Source organism: Marmota monax, unplaced genomic scaffold (assembly GCF_021218885.2).
Source record: "Marmota monax isolate L192 unplaced genomic scaffold, Marmota_monax_Labrador192_F-V1.1 WCK01_AAM20220418_F8-fsc00002, whole genome shotgun sequence".
Taxonomy (NCBI): Eukaryota; Metazoa; Chordata; class Mammalia; order Rodentia; family Sciuridae; genus Marmota; species Marmota monax.
Genome location: NW_026693571.1, coordinates 14,269,495 through 14,290,836, shown reverse-complemented (window position 1 = coordinate 14,290,836; position 21,342 = coordinate 14,269,495). Strand labels below are relative to the sequence as shown.

The window sequence follows — 21,342 nt, the reverse complement described above, 5'->3', positions numbered from 1 at the left end:
TAATAAATGCATGACATAAATTCTTTACTAATGAGAAGTTTAGGTTTACTAGGATATTATCTCAAGAATCTAAATAATGTGGAAATTCCTAAGAACTGTTTTACTTGTCGTAGGGCTAAGAAAACTTTCATTTAAATATTCATGAAATATGGAATATTTTGAAGAACAGTTTTAATTTATTCAGCAATAAGATAAGTAGGCATCATTTTTAGTCTTGAAGATAGTAATACAGTCCTGAGGACATTCACTTTTTTTTCCTGAAAATTTAGTCTACAATCTGTGTGTGTCTCAATCAGAGCAGTCTCAACTATGAACAGGATAACAGATTGAACATGAGAAGATTAAATTTCAGAATTGCCTCCCTCTTTTTATAATTTTGACTCTGAGAAAGTCCCATCACATAACTGCACACTTTCTCATGTGTAAGACAAGAAAGTGGCTGATTCACAAAACCCTGTTCACCCATCCACCCCTCCATCAGGCCTTACACTAAGCACTGATTATGTACAATAGTACGTAAAAAACATCAGTTGCTCAGCATTTTACAACAGATCCAAGAACTTGGGATAAAATCCCCACCGTGTGTATGTATGTGTGGGTGTTTTTGACTTGCATTTTTTTCCTATTAGAGTTTTATATAACCTTGGTTACATAGTAGTTGGGTTCATCCTAGTAAACTCATACATGCATGGACATCTACTTCCCTTCATGGCCTCCCTTTTCCTTCCTGTCTCCCCTTCTCCTTCCTCTATTCAATTGAACTTCCTTTCACTCTCTATTAATTTGTATTTGATTGGTTCTTATGTTATCCTATCCGGCCCTTCCCTTTCCTTTATTTTACTCTAGCACCTTTATATGATAGAAAATATTTGAACTTTGAGTCAATACCCACCTTTTAAGGAATACTACCAAGCCTCATTTGAATTTAACCTAATTTTAATATACCTTCTTCTTTCCTCCTTTTAAAGCCACTCTTATAGCCACTTGATCTTATTTTTGAATGGATTTTAATTGTAGACTGAAGAACTATAAATGGTTATTAAATGATTGTTATTGACAAAAGTGAATATTTCAAGTACACCAATAGCCTTAGTTGAGATGATCTAAGTGTGCCTTAAAAATGATTCAAGAAAGGGAAAATAAGAGAAAATGGATAACATTTAGAGATAAACATATTCTTAAGAGACAGAAGACACAATAATGTTACTGGAGATTTACCTTGTCAGAAAAGACAGAAAACATTGAAACAAACTCTGACACAATCTTGTTGCCCTAAAAGCTACACTGACAGCTGGATGAGAGCTCATGAAGATAATATGTTGAAGAGCAAGGACAAATCTATTTTCAGGTAAGAGAACCCACACAGAAAATAAGATCATTTAAGCATTAAAAATAAAGCCCAACAGTGGCCTGTAAATGCAACCACAATTATTCATGGATAATTAAAGAAGGTAAGGTATATCATTAGTTCCATGAGCAGCAGAATTAGAGGGATTAAGTATTTAGGAGGAATTTGTTTTCTTATAATTTACATATTGAGTACATGTTATAGAAAAGGCTAAAAGTGTTGGAATTAAGTATTGGGATAATATTTCTCATGCTGTCTAAGCCTACTGATGACAATTGTTTCCTAATAGTTAATTTTTAAATTGGTTGCTGATACTTAAATAAATTTTTAGTTGATTAGTAGTACCGGAAAAAAATTTCCCTGGATATAGCATACATATTTTTATTCAAATACTGGTAAGTAAACAAAGATACAAGTCAAAAATTATTTATTTATATTTTCTTCCTTGAGCAAAACACAGAAAAGATCTATATAATACAAAAATTAAGAATCCATTGTTTAGAATCAGATTTTCTGGGTTCAAATCTTAATTATTACTGAAAGACTGGGCAATTTACTTAACCCATCTAATTATTTTTAGTATCTGCAAAATGAAAATAACACAGTGCCTTGCTGATGTGATTGTCAAGATGTAATTCCTGATCTATTTTTTCTTTTTATTTTGCAGTTCTGGGTATTGAACCTGGGGCCCTGTGCATGTCAGGCAATCATTCTACCACTTAGCTACACTCTCAGGTCTGGCTAATCAATTTAAACCTCTAAAATCAAGTGTATGGCACATAATAAGTACCAATAAATGCTAGAACTATCACAAGTATTCCTTTTATTAGTGATCATAATTATTTTTTTGTCTTATACACAGACTGAAATACATACTGAACTCATATATTATGAACATTGGTAGCATACACTTTGACACATATATTTTCTTAATTACATTCTTTTGTCTACGGATATCCAGTTTTGTGAAAAATCATTTACTGAAGATACTGTTCTAGAGCTTCCAATCACTCCTGCAAGGTAGGCGGGCCTGCAACCCACCTGCAGAAGAGGAGCAGTGGCCTGCTGAGAGGCAGAGCTGCCCCCTCCCCCCGCGCCGGCAAGGTAGATGGAACTGTGACCACCCACAGAACAGGCCCAGCGGCCTGCTGAGGGGCAGAGCCGCCTCCCACCCCCCGCGCCTGCCAGGTAGGCGGAACTGTGACCACCGACAGAAAAGGCCCAGTGGCCCGCGGAGGGGCAGAGCTGCCAACCACTCCTGCAAGGTAGGCGGGCCTGCAACCCACCGGCAGAACAGGAGCAGCGGCCTGCTGAGAGGCAGAGCCGCCCCCTCCCCCTGCGCCGGCAAGGTAGACGGAATTGTGACCATCCACAGAACAGGCCAGACCTGCAACCGACAGACAGAACAGGCCCAGTGGCCTAAGGAAGGGTAGAGCCGCCCCCCCCCCCGTGCCTGCAAGGTAGGCGGACCTGCGACCCACCGGCAGAACAGCCCCCGAGGCCTGCAGAGGGGCAGTGCCGCTGCCTGCGCCTGCAAAGTAGGCAGAACTGCTAACGACCGGCAGAACAGGCCCAGCGGCCTACCGGCAGGGTAGGCACATTGCCCCAATTGGAGGAGGGGCAGAGCTGCCGCCTGCGCCTGCGAGGGAGACTTTGCAACTATACAAGACCAATATAAATATATAGGGGGAAAATTCAATAGCACAACAGTTTCACCAAGTAGAAAGGAACTCGAACAGTATGAAGAGACAAGGAAAGAAAGGACCACAAGCATTGCAGGTCAACTCAACGTTAGAAAAGGTAATAGCTGCAGCAGATGGAATGTCAGATAAAGAATTCAGGATATACATGCTTCAGAGGATCTGGAGTCTCAAGGAAGACATCAGACAGCAAAATCAGACAATGAAAGATCACTTCAACAATGAATTACATAAACAAATCCAAGAAGCAAAAGATCAACTATACAGGGAGATAGAGGTTATAAAAAACAAACAAACAGAAATCCTAGAAATGCAGGAAGCAATAAACCAACTGAAAAACTCAATTGAGAATACTACCAGCAGAGTAGAACACTTAGAAGATAGAACATCAGACAATGAAGATAAAGTATTTCAACTTGAAAAGAACATAGACAGCTCAGCAAGACTGTTAAGAAACCATGAGCAGAACATCCAAGAAATATGGGATAACATCAAGAGACCAAATTTAAGAGTCATTGGGATACAGGAAGGGACAGTTTCAAACCAAAGGAATGAGCAATCTATTCAATGAAATAATACGAGAAAACTTCCCAGACTTGAAGAATGAGACAGAATCCCAAATCCTAGAAGCCTACAGGACGCCGAATGTGCAAAATCATAAGAGACCCACACCTAGACACATTATAATGAAGATGCCCAACATACAGAATAAGGAGAGAATTTTAAAAGCTACAAGAGAAAGGAAGCAGATTACATTTAGGGGTAAGCCAATCAGGATAACAGCTGATCTTTCAACACAGACTCTGAAAGCTAGAAGATCCTGGAATAACATATTTCAAACACTGAAAGAAAATGGGTTCCAACCAAGAATTGTGTATCCAGCGAAATTAAGCTTCAGGATGGAAGATGAAATTAAAACCTTCCACGATAAACAAAAGTTTAAAGAATTTGCAGCTAGAAAACCATCTCTTCAAAACATCCTTGGCAAAACATTACAGGAAGAGGAAATGGAAAATAACAATGAAAACCAACAGTGGGAGGTAGGACAGTAAAGGGGGGGGAAAATAATCAAAGAGGAAAACAAACCATGTTTAGTAACAGAAATAAACAAATATGGCTGGAAGAACAACCCATATCTCAATAATAACCCTAAATGTTAATGGCTTAAACTCACCAATTAAGAGACACAGGCTAGTAGAATGGATCACAAAACAAGACCCAACAATATGCTGCCTACAGGAGACACATTTGATAGGAAAAGACATACATAGGCTGAAGGTGAAAGGTTGGGAAAAATCATATCACTCATATGGACTTCGGAAACAAGCAGGTGTGTCCATACTCATATCAAATAAAATAGATTTCAAGCCAAAGTTAATCAAAAGGGATAAAGAGGGACACTACATACTGCTTAAGGGAACCATACACCAACAAGACATAACAATCATAAATATATATGCCCCAAACAATGGTGCAGCTATGTTCATCAAACAAACTCTTCTCAAGTTCAAGAGTCTAATAGACCACCATACAATAATCATGGGAGACTTCAACACACCTCTCTCGCCACTGGACAGATCTTCCAAACAAAAGTTGAATAAGGAAACTATAGAACTCAATAACACAATTAATAACCTAGACTTAATTGACATATATAGAATATACTACCCAACATCAAGCAGTTACACTTTTTTCTCAGCAGCACATGGATCCTTCTCAAAAATAGATCACATATTATGTCACAGGGCAACTCTTAGACAATATAAAGGAGTAGAGATAATACCATGCATCTTATCTGATCATAATGGAATGAAACTGAAAATCAACGATAAAAGAAGGAAGGAAAAAGCATACATCACTTGGAGAATGAACAATAGGTTACTGAATGATCAATGGGTTATAGAAGACATCAAGGAGGAAATTAAAAAATTCTTAGAGATAAATGAAAACACAGACACAACATATCGGAATCTATGGGACACATTGAAAGCAGTTCTAAGATGAAAATTCATTGCTTGGAGTTCATTCCTTAAAAAAAGAAAAAACCAACAAATAAATGATCTCATACTTCATCTCAAAATCCTAGAAAAAGAAGAGCAAAACAACAGCAAAAGAAGTAGAAGGCAAGAAATAATTAAAATCAGAGCTGAAATTAATGAAATCGAAACAAAAGAAACAATTGAAAAAATTGACAAAACTAAAAGTTGGTTCTTTGAAAAAATAAACAAAATTGACAGACCTTAGCCATGCTAGCAAAGAGAAGAAGAGAGAGAACTCAAATTACTAACATACGGGATGAAAAAGGCAATATCACAACAGACATTTCAGAAATACAGAAGATAATCAAAAATTATTTTGAATCCTTATACTCCAATACATTAGAAGATAGTGAAGGCATAGATAAATTTCTTAAGTCATATGATCTGCCCAGATTGAGTCAGGAGGATATAGACAACCTAAACAGACCAATATCAATTGAGGAAATAGAAGAAACCATCAAAAGACTACCAACTAAGAAAAGCCCAGGACCGGATGGGTATACAGCAGAGTTTTACAAAACCTTTAAAGAGGAACTAATACCAATACTTTTCAAGCTACTTCGGGAAATAGAAAAAGAGGGAGAACTTCCAAATTCATTCTACGAGGCCAACATCACCCTGATACCTAAACCAGACAAAGACACTTCAAAGAAAGAAAACTACAGACCAATATCTCTAATGAACCTAGATGCAAAAATCCTCAATAAAATTCTGGCGAATCGGATACAAAAACTTATCAAAAAAATTGTGCACCATGATCAAGTAGGATTCATCCCTGGGATGCAAGGCTGGTTCAATATACGGAAATCAATAAATGTTATTCACCACATCAATAGACTTAAAAATAAGAACCATATGATCATCTCGATAGATGCGGAAAAAGCATTTGACAAAGTACAGCATCCCTTTATGTTCAAAACTCTAGAAAAACTAGGGATAACAGGAACATACCTCAATATTGTAAAAGCAATCTATGCTAAGCCTCAGGCTAGCATCATTCTGAATGGAGAAAAATTGAAGGCATTCCCTCTAAAATCTGGAACAAGACAGGGATGCCCTCTCTCACCACTTCTGTTCAACATAGTTCTCGAAACACTGGCCAGAGCAATTAGACAGACGAAAGAAATTAAAGGCATCAAAATAGGAAAAGAAGAACTTAAATTATCACTATTTGCTGATGACATGATTCTATACCTAGCAGACCCAAAAGGATCTACAAAGAAACTATTAGAGCTAATAAATGAATTCAGCAAAGTGGCAGGATATAAAATCAACACGCATACGTCAAAGGCATTCCTGTATATCAGCGACAAATCCTCTGAAATGGAAATGAGGACAACCACTCCATTCACAATATCTTCAAAAAAACAAAATACTTGGGAATCAACCTAACAAAAGAGGTGAAAGACTTATACAATGAAAACTACAGAACCCTAAAGAGAGAAATAGAAGAAGATCTTAGAAGATGGAAAAATATACCCTGTTCATGGATAGGCAGAACTAACATCATCAAAATGGCGATATTACCAAAAGTTCTCTATAGGTTTAATGCAATGCCAATCAAAATCCCAACGGTATTTCTTGTAGAAATAGAGAAAGCAATCATGAAATTCATATGGAAAAATAAAAGACCCAGAATAGCAAAAACAATGCTAAGCAGGAAGTGTGAATCAGGCGGTATAGCGATACCAGACTTCAAACTATATTACAGAGCAATAGTAACAAAAACAGCATGGTACTAGTACCAAAACAGGCGGGTGGACCAATGGTACAGAATAGAGGACACAGAAACCAATCCACAAAACTACAAGTATCTTATATTTGATAAAGGGGCTAAAAGCATGCAATGGAGGAAGGATAGCATCTTCAACAAATGGTGCTGGGAAAACTGGAAATCCATATGCAACAAAATGAAACTGAATCCCTTTCTCTCGCCATGCACAAAAGTTATTTCAAAATGGATCAAGGAGCTTGATATCAAATCAGAGACACGCCGTCTGATAGAAGAAAAAGTTGGCTACGATCTATATACTGTGGGGTCGGGCTCCAAATTCCTCAATAGGACACCCATAGCACAAAAGTTAATAACTAGAATCAACAAATGGGACTAACTCAAACTAAAAAGTTTTTTCTCAGCAAAAGATACAATAAGAGAGGTAAATAGAGAGCCTACATCCTGGGAACAAATCTTTACTCCTCACACTTCAGATAGAGCCCTAATATCCAGAGTATACAAAGAACTCAAAAAATTAGACAATAAGAGAACAAACAACCCAATCAACAAATGGGCCAAGGACCTGAACAGACACTTCTCAGAGGAGGACATACAATCAATCAACAAGTACATGAAAAAACTGCTCACCATCTCTAGCTGTCAGAGAAATGCAAATCAAAACCACCCTAAGATACCATCTCACTCCAGTTAGATTGGCAGCCATTATGAAGTCAAACAACAACAAGTGCTGGCGAGGATGTGGGGAAAAGGGTACACTTGTACATTGCTGGTGGGACTGCAAATTGGTGCAGCCAATTTGGAGAGCAGTATGGAGATTTCTTGGAAAGCTGGGAATGGAGCCACCATTTGACCCAGCTATTCCCCTTCTCGGTCTATTCCCTAAAGACCTAAAAAGAGCATGCTACAGGGACACTGCTACATCGATGTTCATAGCAGCACAATTCACAATAGCTAGACTGTGGAACCAACCTAGATGCCCTTCAATGGATGAATGGATAAAAAAATGTGGCATTTATACACAATGGAGTATTACTCTGCATTAAAAAATGACAAAATCATAGAATTTACAGGGAAATGGATGGCATTAGAGCAGATTATGCTAAGTGAAGTTAGCCAATCCCTAAAAAACAAATGCCAAATGTCTTCTTTGATATAAGGAGAGTAACTAAGAACAGAGTAGGGACGAAGAGCATGAGAAGAAGATTAACATTAAACAGGGATGAGAGGTGGGAGGGAAAGGGAGAGAGAAGGGAAATTGCATGGAAATGGAAGGAGACCCTCAGAGTTATACAAAAGTACATACAAGAGGAAGTGAGGGGAAAGGGAAAAATAATACAAGGGGGACAAATGAATGTCAGTAGAGGGGGCAGAGAGAGAAGAGGGGAGGGGAGGGGAGGGGAGGGGGGATAGTAGAGGATAGGAAAGGCAGCAGAACACAACAGACACTAGTATGGCAATATGTAAATCAATGGATGTGTAACTGATGTGATTCTGCAATCTGTATATGGGGTAAAAATGGGAGCTCATAACCCACTTGAATCAAAGTGTGAAATATGATATATCAAGAACTATGTAATGTTTTGAACAACCAACAATAAAAAATTAAAAAAAAGATACTGTTCTTTTCCTATTATCTGTCCTCAGTATCTGTGAGAGGAATCAATTGGTTTTACATGTGTAGTCTATGCATCTGCTTTCATTTCAGTATCACTGCTATGATTACTAAAATTTTGTAATATGATTTGATATCAAGTTTCATGATGCCTACAAAGTTTTCTTTTTTAGTATATGAAAAAATGTACAACACCACTTATCATCAGGAAATGCAATTTAAAATCACAATGACATATCACCTTATACTTGTTAGAGTGACTACTACAAAAAAGTTTTTTAAAAAAGCAAATGTTAGTTAAGATGTGGAAATAATGGAACCCATAAATGCTGCTGGTAGTAATGTACATTCATATAACCATTGTGGAAAATAGTATGGAGGTTCCTCAAAATGCAAAACTAGTAATATGATGTGATCCAGAAATTTTCACTTCTAGATATGTCTTTAAACGAATTTAAATTAATATGTTCAAGAGATATCTGGAATTTTCAGCAATATTACTCACAAATTGCCAAGAGAAGGAATCAACTTAAGCATATATGGATGGATGATGGTTTTAAAAATGTGATAAATATACATATGATAAATATACATGTGATAAATATACATATGATAAATATACATGTGATAAATATATATGCAAATATATGGCCTGAAAAAAAATAAAGAAATTCTGTCATTTGAGACAACATGAATAGACTTAGAGGACACTGTGCCAAGTTACTAAAAAAGAAGCAGAAGGAAAAATACAACATTATCTAAAATAGTCAAACTCATAGAAGCAGAGACTAGAATGGTGATTAGCAGAGGCTGGAGTAAAGGTGGAGGACTGGAAAGATATTAGTCAAAGAGTACAAAGTTTCAATTAGGTAAGATAAATAAGTTTCAAAGATCTATTGTGGAATGATAGAATTATGTTATGTGCATATATGAATATGGCATAATGAATTCCACCACTATCTATAATTGTAATGCACCAATAAAAAATAAATTTAAAGAAGGATCTATTACAAAGCATGGTGACCATAATTAATAATGTATTTTATGATTCAAAAGAGATAAAAATGCAAAAGAGGTCAAGGTATGTGCCAGAGCCAGCATTTGAACTTGGCATAATGATTGTAAACTTTTGTTCTCAGTCACTATATTCTATTATTTGAAAGTAACTTAAAGGATGACATTCATTTATTCACTCATCAACCCATTCTACATCTCTCTTACCAAATAGTTATTGTCCAATTCACTCAAAGCTAATAAAAAAGTTTATCCAATTCCGTAAATAGAAATAATTTTAACTACACAAAAATGATTACAAAAAAATAAAGAAGGTAGAATAATTAAGAAACTTCTGAAACAGAACAAATGGGGTAGATATTTGTCATTGTCAGATTATAGAATATACATTAAAGCTTCATTAATTTAGCCTAGTGTTAGGATGATGCATGAAGAGTCAGTTATATTATAGGAAGAGAGATGAAAGTCCTCATTGAGTTTCAAATAGTAGTAACTGTGACTTTTGAAGTTGTTGGCAAAGATAGATTCCTCAATACCTGTTGATGGAAACAACAGGAAAGCATCTAGAAAGTAAATCTGTAAGGTTTTCCCCAACTCAGACAAATTCATTTCAGATGGAACTAAACTTTAAAAAAACATGGGAAGAGTCACATTAAATCTCTACTCATATAGTAATTTTATAAAACCCATTACAACTGATATAATTTTCAATTGTGTCTGTGTGTAGTGTATCCTGAAACACTGAAAATTATAGTGGTTGTTATATACTTCATATGCTAAGATTTGTTTTCCAGATGCAATCCATGATGTCTGAACCTGTAATTGCAGAATGGAAAATGTTAATTTCACAGAGAAATCTTTTTAAATGATTGTCATGCACTCAAGGGCTCTAGATATATCCTCCTTGGAGTGCTTATCTTTTCTGTTGTTTTTAAGAAATAAAGTATGACTAATAAACCAAAAATATATAGAAACGCTTGCTGGCCATAGGGAGCAGGGAGAACACTTAATCAAGGGTATGGTTGGTATTGGCAAGGAATGCACAGTGTGGGGCTGGGAGGCCTTCCTGATTGTGCCAGGTATAGTAGATGGATTTAGCTAGAGGGAACAAACAGCTATTGGCTCTTGGTAAGCTTCCCTGTTTCATTTAGAAATATTGTATGGTAATATTATTCAAATCCATCAAAAGTTTCAGGTATTTTTTGACATTATTTTGGTTTTGGTTCTTTCCTTTTAAGAAAATAAATCTTCTTAGGGAACAAATTCTACATTTTCTCATCTTCCTCTACTGAGTTAAAATATCACTTTCTTGTATCTTTCTGCAATTTCAGAGAAGACTGTAGGACATATATGTTCTAATGGTATTTAGTGATTTATCAGCTAAAAAAGAAACTTTTCTTAAAATACCTGTATGAAAAATAAATGGTAAATAATCATGTATTCCTATATAAAATTCTTATAATATTTATTTCTTCTTTTGGGGGGAGAGGTTTTGATATATGACAGAAATTTAATATATTTTGTGGCTCTTGACTTTCATTTCCCTAGAAAACTTACTATTAAAATGTTTGGTTTATTTTTCCCATTATTTTTATTGGTGCATTGTAGTTGTACGTAATGGTGGAATTCATTGTAGCATATTCATACATACACACAATTTACAATATAATTTGGACAATATCATTTCCTTTTCCCTCCCTTCCCCTTTCCCTGTGGTCTCTTTACTCTACTGGTCTTCCTTAGATTTTTATGAGACGCCTCCTGATCTTTCTTTTCCTTTTTCCTAAAATATTTGGTTTATACCTATATGATACTTTAAAATTCAACACATGAGTGTTTAAAAGATGTTATTATTAATAATAATATGAGTAACAATAAAGTATCATTATGACAAACGATTGGGGAAAGTTGGGTGGAAATAAGTGGAAGTGTGTTGCAGAGATGTGGAAATGAGAGTGACATAAAGATATGTCAATCACAACTGTGGCATGTGTGAGCTCACACATCTACATGATATGTTAATATTAATATTGGAGTCTATGTCATCTAGGTAAATTTAATTTTTTTCCAGTTTATATTTTTATTTGTTCTATTTAGATATTTATGGGTAGAATGCATTTTGACATATTATACTTACATGAAGTATAACTTACTTTAATCAGGATTCCATTCTTGTGGTTGTACATGATGTGGCTCTTTTTTAAAAAATAGTAATAAATACAGTGAAGTACAGAAAGAGAAAATGGTTATGAGGACAGTATCAGAAAAGTTTTAGTCTATTCAAAAAGCCAGAATTTCAAGTTTCTCAATAACTATGCATATTTAATACCATTGATAATATTCAGTGAATTCTCTAAGAAAAATCTATACATATTTTGTTACTTAGATTGCTAGAGCTGGTACTAAAGGACTTCACAACCTTGAAGCTAAAATTCACTTTAATAGAATAAAATATGATGTAAATATTAAAACACAGAGAAGGCAATGTGCTGTAAAATTCTTGGTTCAGATTTTTTTAATGGATATTTTCCAAGAGTAAGAGGTTGAGTTTATAGGTTAAACTGGAAAAATGAAAAATACTCCGTGTCTCCCTCCGCGGTGGTTGTTGTTTTGATACTTTGATTAATTGTACTCACAGGGAATTTTCTGTTGATATTTCTCATTATAATTAATGTATAGAAAAATCTTAAGGTCCTTGGGAAGTAGTATTATCCTTAATGTAATTTATCTTTTACAATTAGGGCATTATTGTTATACATAACATTGTGGCTCATTTTGACATAATTAAACAAGCATGGAATATAAGTTGCTCCAATTCAGTCTTCTGTATTCCCCTTTCCTTCTTCTCCTCTCCTACCCTGTTCAATTTCCTCTTCTTTACTGGTATTCCTTCTATTTATTTACAGTTTTTTAAAAATACAGGTTTATAGTTATACATAAACGTGAAATTTAGTGGGCTGCATTCATATATGTGCATAGGATAGTTTGGTGAATTTCGTTCCACTGTTCCTTTTCTTATTTCACCCCACCCCCGCCATCCCCTTCCTCTAACTCCCCTGGTCTCTCTTTTATTTTTGATGGGATTCCCCTTATCTTACCTACTCCCTGCCCCCCTTTTTTGGTGTAGCTTCTCTATATGAAAGAAAACATTCAACCCTTGACTTTCTGGGTCTGGCTTATTTTATTTAGCATAATGTTCTCCAGTTCCATCCATTTACCAGCAAATACCCTAATTTCATCTATTTTCATCCTTCCTTATGGTTGAGTAAAACTCCATTGTGTACCACATTTTCTTTATCCATTCATCTGTTGACAGGCATCTGGGCTGGTTCTATAACTTGGCTATTGTGAACTGTGCTGCTATAAACATTGATGTGGCTGTGTCAGTATAAAATATCCTAAAATCTGTAGCCATTATAATGAATTCTTATTAATCAGATGTTAATGTCTGGGAAAGAGAGTTCTCATTCAATTTTAGGTTCTCCATATGGAAAAAGGTACGAAAATGACACAAGAAAAGGGAAATATCAACATGGAATAAGTATCTGCTTTGTAGAAGGCACAATGCTAAGTATTAGAACCATAGAATTTCAATTCCAAAATTAAATTTTTTAATTAAAAATTGAAATTAAAAAACTTATAAATTTAGTTTAAATTATAATAATGTAACTTTCTTCAAACCTCGATGAGTTTGAGAAAATAGGATGTAAGAAAGCTAGAGAAAAGTGTCTAATATCACACTTAAGTAAGGCAATAACTTTGACACCTTTCAAGACCGCCATGGTATCATGATCATGGCACTGTGCTCCTGGCTTTCCTAGTTCATGAATCAGATACCTAATATCTGTCTCTGTACATTTAGTTATGTCATGATCACAGAACTGGTATTCTTGTGATGGATCAGACTTCAACATGGCAACTCTGAGGGCAGAGCTCTGTGGCATGTGAACGGTCCTTCCTCTGAATGTTGATGTACTTCATCAAAACAGATGGAGTATCTGCCTTCAATAGTACCACACAACTTGCAGGATTCATAAGGATATCACAAGACTAAAAGACATTTTCCCTAAATTAAGATAAATTTTGTGTGTGGCATTTCCACAATAAGAATTATTAATAAATGATTTTTGATGAATGAATTGAGCTTGATCTAACTCTTCTGAGTGTTCATTTCTACCTAGTCACCATTTCTTCTTTTTTACATAGATTAATTTAATAATTTGATCATCAAAGCATTAACTAAGTTTTACATCTAATTCATGTATCTTTTACTTAGTATAATTTATTTTCTTCCCATCTTGCTAATCTCCAGCCTTCTAGCATTTATGTTCTAGATAGTTACTCCAAGTTGCCATCAGGGATTCATCTGACTCATTCACACATACATTTTGGGATGTATTTTGTCATTGCCAAGAATCTTAACTTAAATCATTTATAGGAGAATGCCACTACATTTTTCCCCACTCAAATTGGAAAGAGATAGTCTCTATTTATGAAAAAATTATGTGGGAAAGATGGATGACATATCTCTGTTTTCAATTGAGTGACTTCAAATTGAAACTACATGGATTTAGTTAGTGATAGATAAAAAGCTAAGTCTTATAATGAACATTACTAATGAGTTTGAGAAAAATATATGTTTTTCCTATATAAAACCACTTAAGGAAACAATGATATTAACAAGACTGAAAAAATTTAAAGTATATCTGATTTCTTTACCAAAACATCATAATTATAAAATCAGCATCTGCATTTATTTTCTTCTCACTCTGCATTTGGTTTTAGGCAAATGATTTTAGGAAAGAAGTCGTGAAGTTTTAGATTCTTTTTAGATCCATCATTCTAGATTCTATACATGATATATCATCCTGAAATACGAAAATGTGTTTTAAATTTGCTTGTGAATTGAACACTAGATATTTAAAATCTAAGTTTTCATATGACAAAACATAATACATTAAATTAAGAAATAATGTTTCAAGTTTTGTTGTATAATTATTATGACTTTACACAGATAGTTTTAATACTTTTAACACATGGAATTATAGTAGAGATTTTAATAGGAAGTCAAAATCTGTGACTTTTCTATAATAAGAATAAAGTAGAAGAGGATCAGTGTATTTTTCTAGATAGCATATTATTCTCATTCTGGAATATCATGATTAATAAAACATGCTCAGCAAACAGCATAATATCAGAAAAGCAGTCTCTCTTAAGAGTTCATAAAAATGTATTAACTTCATTTTTCCAAATTAAATATTATAGCAATGTACCAAATAGTTCACATTTCCTGAAGGAGAGCTTTGACATGATTATTAACCAACTACCATTGAAGAACAGAATAAACCTTAGTCCAGTCTTTGAGAATTGTATGACCTTAATTGATATTTTGTATTTTGCATCCAGCTGAATATACTTTTACTTAAAGTACAGGAATTCTTAATTTAACTACTTTGCTATAATAAAGAGACTCACTATTTTAAAACATTTAAATAGACAACATATTTAAAGCCAATGGGTACAAAACATTCAGGACTTTAAAACAGGATATGTACTATAAATTAAAGATACCCTTGGTTGTGTTATGAGGAATACAAAGTGCTTTGAAAACTAAAGTAAATTACATGAAGGTTTCTTAATGTATTGTTATAATTTCTTTTTCTCCAATAAAAGACCAGTTCTAGAGATATGATTAAATTGTTGGAACACTTTTACAGATTGCTTCTTGGATCTTATTAAAGTTCTTGGAGCCCTAAAGGTTAAAAATTGATTTTCAGGTTTAACTTTACAGTTTTAATGATGAAGTATTTATGGAAGTATGTTAACATATTACTCAAAATTAACAGTCTTCTCCCTAGTGCTTACGACAAGCAGTGGTATTATTTTAAAAATATATAATCTTAGGTAGGATATATGTAAAATTTGAGGGGTGGATTTATTTATTCTTGTACATGTATGTTTGAGAATCAATATCTACCAATTTTTATTTTTAAGAGGATGGCTCATAATTGTTTATGGAGTTTTTCCTCCCAATAGTCATGCTTAATTTGCACTATCATATCCATATTTATCTCTCAAGTCCAGTTTGTATTATCAAGGTTGTGGTCTCTGTTAGACAGCCTATGATTAAATAGTAAGTCCAAGGTAAGACTTACATCTATTTGTGATCACATAAAAATGTGAAAATATTATTAGTAGTAGTAATGTATGTAATTCAAATCATGCCAGAACAATATTCAGATTTTTAGATGGGTACAATTATTATGTGTCAGTTTAAAATTAAAATACAGTATCAATTTATTTTAAAAAATTAAGAGCTACTTGTATTTTGAAATTTTAAAATTTAGAGCAAAATCAGTCCATATACTGATGGCCTTCAGAGTGTACAAGAAATCCAAGGACAAGGGTATTTCTTATAAGTCCCTGACTTGGATTTAACTTTGCATTATTTCAGCTCAGATCAATTTGAGAGGGAGATAAATGGACAAAACCTTTAAGTGTCCTCCTTTTCTGAAATGTTCTAGAAGAGTCACACAGGTTGAGTTGATATTTTACTTTGAAGTTGTAGGGTGATGAAATCAAAAGGGAATATTTATTCTTCACTCTCACTGGCTATACAGGGGCAAAGTAAAAATATATTTCCTTTTGGTTTTGTTTTTTCTGGGACTCTAAATTCAAAAATAAAGAACTGAGATTAAGTTTTCATTTCTTCCTAGAAAATTACTACATGTATGTGGGAAAAATCCTCTTAATCTATAATCATGGGTTTATTTTAATTTGTGTAGAAGTGAACAGGGAAAGGGGCAGAACAAAAAAAAGGTCTATACCAATAAGAAACAAAAGATAACTAAGTAGGTAATACAAAGACAGAAATTATTCTGAAATATATAACATTACATCAATTATTTGATGTGTTGATACCCCAAACATAGTTTAATATGAACAACATATTTAAAAATAAGGGTTGAAATTGCAAAAGGGTAAAAGAAACTTCAGATAAGATGAACATATTATTGGAGTTCTACTTTCAGTAATACTTTTTAGATGTTGAATGCATAATTTGGTGGTTTGTGTGCATCATTTTTAAGATTAGTTTATTGAAAGAGAAAATCATGCATATCGTTCATATACATATGTATGTAGCATAAGCTTTGTCTAGCATAATTTGAAGAAAAATCATGGTATTAAAATGGAATCTTTTTGCTGCATTATATTTTTTAAACCTGAGTGATCATTGTTAAGTGAGTGTATGTTGTTAATTAGTTTTAATATTGTTGAGAGATTTTTAAAGGAAATGCCCATGTGATTGTTAGAAGCTTTACATGAATAAATTAATCATAAATGGAACAAATACATAGTGATTGACATGTTCATTTATCTTTGAAATAAACCTCTCCAGTATGCAATAGGCACACATTAATTGGAAAGAAGATGATGGAATAAGATACTTTTAAGTTTCATCAATTTTTTACAAATCTCATTCATTGAGTCAATGAATCAATGATAGGTGGAAAAAAAATCTTTGAAAAAATTTTAGTGAAACATCAATCCTGTTTAAGTTTTAGGTGTTTTCTTACTAAATGTGAAATAGTCAGAAATAGGCTCTTTTTGTATCAATGAATTGTAGAAGAGCACTAATACAGTTCTTGTTTCTTAATCAGATATACATGATGACTGGATCAGGAGCAAGATGGAGGCGGAATAGACATCCAGGAATTATAGCACTTTCTAAGAGAGATGTCATTCCTGGAAGATTATTGAGTACATCATAGGCACTCTGTTCAATCAGGGTTAATTATAGCTACAGTTGCCTAAATAAAATCAGCTGAGATTCCATTTAAAGTGAAATTTTGGCAATTTCTGGTAGAATAAATGAGAATACTCTGCAAAGGGTGATTTTTTAAAAGAGTATTGCTGTAAGGAAGTAACTCTTGTTCTATCAGGCACTAATATTCTGATACTGTACATGGGCAGTGGCTTACAGAATGACAACAACATAGACAGAATATAAAAGAAAAATATTGGAAAACAAAGGAAGGAAGACTTTTTTTGTTTTGTCTTTTGTTACCAGGGGTACTCAACCACTGTTACATCCCCAGCTCTTTTTAATATTTTATTTAGAGACAGGGTCTCACTGAGTTGTTTAGCCCTTCACTAAACTGCTGCAGCTGGCTTTAAAATTGTGATCCTCATACCTCAGCCTCTAGAGCTGCTGGGATTACGGGTGTGTGTCACTATGTCCGGTGGAAAAGAAGACATTTTAAAAAGTGGAAGTAGAATATCAAATCATATTATATTAAAATGCCATGAGTAAGTTTTCCTGTCTCCGATGTGCCACAGTTTGCACAATGCTGGGTGAATTATGCAGAACAGTACCTTTCGTTTGGCCTTCAGCTGCTCATGATACTTGTCACAGGTATCTCCTGGGATCTCTCCTCCCCAGAGAGTAATCCCAACGATGGTGTATGTGATACCCATGATGAGCAACGGGAAGCAGTACACCAGAATAATGACAATAATGTGGTACCTGTAAGGAATCAGAAAACAATCTTTTGGAAAAAAAATATGTGGAACTTCAAATTTGTTCAGTTTTAAATCATAATAAAAAATGCCAAAGATAATTTTCACTTTATGTCCTCATTTCACAAACTGATCAAAATGTCATGTCATGATTAGTGTCACCTGGATTCATGTTTCAAATGCTGCCAATTGACCTATGTTAGTCTTTGTATATGGAAGCATGTAACTGCAGTAAAGTGCTCATTTAATCTATGCATATTTTCTTTGCTTAGTAAATGGAGAATGAATGCCTTTCCTCTGCTTGGTTCTCTATTTAGTAATTATTCAGCTAAGCTAAACATATTAGAAATTAAATATTAGAAATAAACTGTTTTTCATCTAAATGAAAATTAAAAGTTAAGTAGGTACTCTGAGATAAATTGGATACAGGAGTTATGTGTGATTTTAAAAATCTGGCAAAGACACATGCGTTTTTCCAAAATCATGGTGCCTTTGATTTATTAGCTTGTTAAATAACATGCATACAATATAAGTCACCAATAATTATCAAAATCAATTCTAGGATTCCATGGCTTTCAACCAAAATTATAAGGATTCAATTAGGGAGGAGTAGAAGTTTATGTAATAATTTTATAGCCTAAATAGAATTTTACAAATTTAGTGTGGCTTTCATTTTTTAAGAAGGCTTTACAGTAATTGAGGAGTTTATTATAATAGTCTTATCAATACCTATCCTTCTCTCTCTCTCTCTCTCTCTCTCTCTCTCTTTTTTAAAGTGAATCTTAAACCTTGCTTTTCTATTTCTTAGTGGCTTGCTGTATCTGATTTAAAGTTTTGTATCAATGGGGAGTGCTCCAGTCACTGTGTGGGAGGGGAGGGAGGTAAGCCTTCAGGCTTACACTCAAGGAGTGTACCTCAGGGATGTGCACCTCAGGGATGGTGGAGAAGGGAGATAATTGCAGCACCAACCTGCTGGATTATATATTATCTAGATCCATCTGTTCTGTCTTGTGTTTCCTGTTTTATTATGTATCTGTGTTTGTTCCCATTCTAGCATCTAGAATTTTTGGCTCCAATAAGTGGGCCATTGAACAACAGCAAAGATTCCAGAAATCTGTAGCAATCTAGTAAAAATGTGACACAGAGCTGTGGGCTGGTCGAAACACCTCTTTATGCTAAAGGAAGAAAAGCCTAAGACAACCATGATTGTCTCTCTTGCTGCAGTTGCTTGGACTGTACAGCAACTCTACAACCTGTTTCTCACTTCCTACTGGATAAGTGACTTTCTTACTGTTGCTTCCTGGACTAAAATCAACATGGAATCATTTCAAAGTATATTTCAGTGGTCAAAGGGAGATAAACAAGCTTCTTAAACAAAAAGAAAAGAAAAAAATGCATAATACATCTGTTTTATTCAGTGTGGTTAATGGAATATGCATCACCCTGGGAACAGTTTTTATTATGCTGCTTGGATATTAAAATGTTACAGAAGTAGCTCTTGTCTGCCTCACTCTGCCCTTAGTTAATGGAAATTCACACTTCCCAGGTAGGACTTGAGTATAGTGTCGTTGAGTCAGTTGTAGCTGGGCACCTTCTTATCAGTTAGCCATGAATGAACAACTCATTAGTGAGTATGAATTGTTTTGATTTTTCTCACCTGGAGTTCATTGAATTCTTATTTTTGACAACTTCCTTTAGAAGAACACAGTGGTAAACTTTATTCAATGGTACGATTAACAGTGACTTTGGATGATCATTCAAGTTGATATTTGTTTTAGCTAGATATAAGGTAATTGTCTGTACCACAGGAAGCTGATTCTACTGTCTGCTTCCACAGTGTACTTAAAAAAATTGTCTGACTTCATGAATAAAGACCAAGTTTATGACTTCTGATGATGAGACCAATTAAGATTCATTCCTTGTGCTGTTTCTTTACCAGGAGAGAAGAAGCTCTCTGGAATAAAATGAAACTAATTCTACGTTCGAGTATGTGTAGGTTTCTTGCTTGTGCAAAATTTAGCAATTTCCAGGAAACATTGGTACTTTGTTCCACACAGAGAATGAGACAGGCTTAGAGCTCTTGTTCCCTGCATTACTTTAATTAGTAAAGCTTTAAGCCCTTTGCACAACAGACTTGGAAAAGATCATGGTTAGAATTCTTTTTAGTGTATTTTTCATTTTAGATATTCAGCTGACTTAAAGTACACAGTAGGTTAAAAAGCAGGTCTGTGACCTTTGACCAGCTAAAACAAACAAACAAACAAACAAAAAAAGGATAGAAGACTTCCTGTGTTTGGTCAAAATTTAATGCAGTAGAAAATAAAATAATTTTCTACTAATTATTTGTTCTTTTTAGATATACATGACAGTAGAGAGTATTTTGACATATTTTACAAGTATAGAATATAACTTATTCTTTATCATTCTGCATTAATAATGGTCCCCATCCCTTTGACATTGGAGAAAGTGTCTACACCTGTGTTTGACTTTTTTCTTCATTATTTCTTAGAAAAATTAAGGACTGGTGGTGAGAAAAGACTGGTGATAGCCGATCTCCTGTCTATGTATATTTTGTAACTCTGTGGAAAGCTTATAATCATTCTTTCCCTCTCAATAGCTAGAAATTTAGAATAGTTGAAGTCTGTAGAAATGAAAAGGGTTGAGGGCCGAAATGTAACATATTTGGGAACAATTCTTTTTTTTTTTTTTTGGTACTGGGGATTGAACTCAGAAGCACTCAACCACTGAGGCACATCCCCAGTCCTATTTCGTATTTTGTTTAGAGACAGAGTCTCACTGATTTGCTTAGTGCCTCAGTTTTGTTGAGGCTATCTTTGAACTCACAATCCTCCTACATCAGCCTCCCAAGCTGCTAGGATTACAGGCATGTACCATGGCTCCCAGCTGGGAACAATTCTTAAATTGATTAACTAGTTATACTATAGCTTTATGAATTTATTACACTGATGATGTCAAACCTGTTCCTTGTGGTGTATCTGTCCCTAAATGTTTTTCCCCCTCCAGTATGACTTTAAATAGTAGCATCCATTATCATATGTTTCTATTTTTTTAATGTTTCAGATGACAACTACCTTAATTTTACATGTATTTCATCTTTGCAAATTTCTGGATTTGGTGTGTGTGTGTGTGTGTGTGTGTGTGTGTGTGAATATATATTGTATTTAACTTCTTTGGCAGTTTTAATTCTGTATTATTTCTTCAAGTAAAAGAGGAAAATCTTGGGAAAAAGTCAATGGAGAAGTAATTCAGTGAGTAAATAATTCAAGGATGATAATGTTATACAATTAAGATTTATTAATTATAATGAACAGAATACAGCATTCAGTTTAATAACTGCTGCCTGATTCTGCTTT

General features: G+C 34.3%; 1 protein-coding gene across 1 annotated transcript in view; it reads right to left on the bottom strand.

Moving 5' to 3' along the window:
• The window catches only part of Tacr3 (tachykinin receptor 3), a 99,512-nt gene that overhangs the window by 28,807 nt on the left and 49,363 nt on the right, over positions 1-21,342 (bottom strand). The window contains exon 3 of the mRNA XM_058583802.1: positions 17,825-17,975. Coding sequence (XP_058439785.1) covers positions 17,825-17,975 — 151 coding nt within the window. The remainder of the gene's footprint in view (positions 1-17,824; positions 17,976-21,342) is intronic.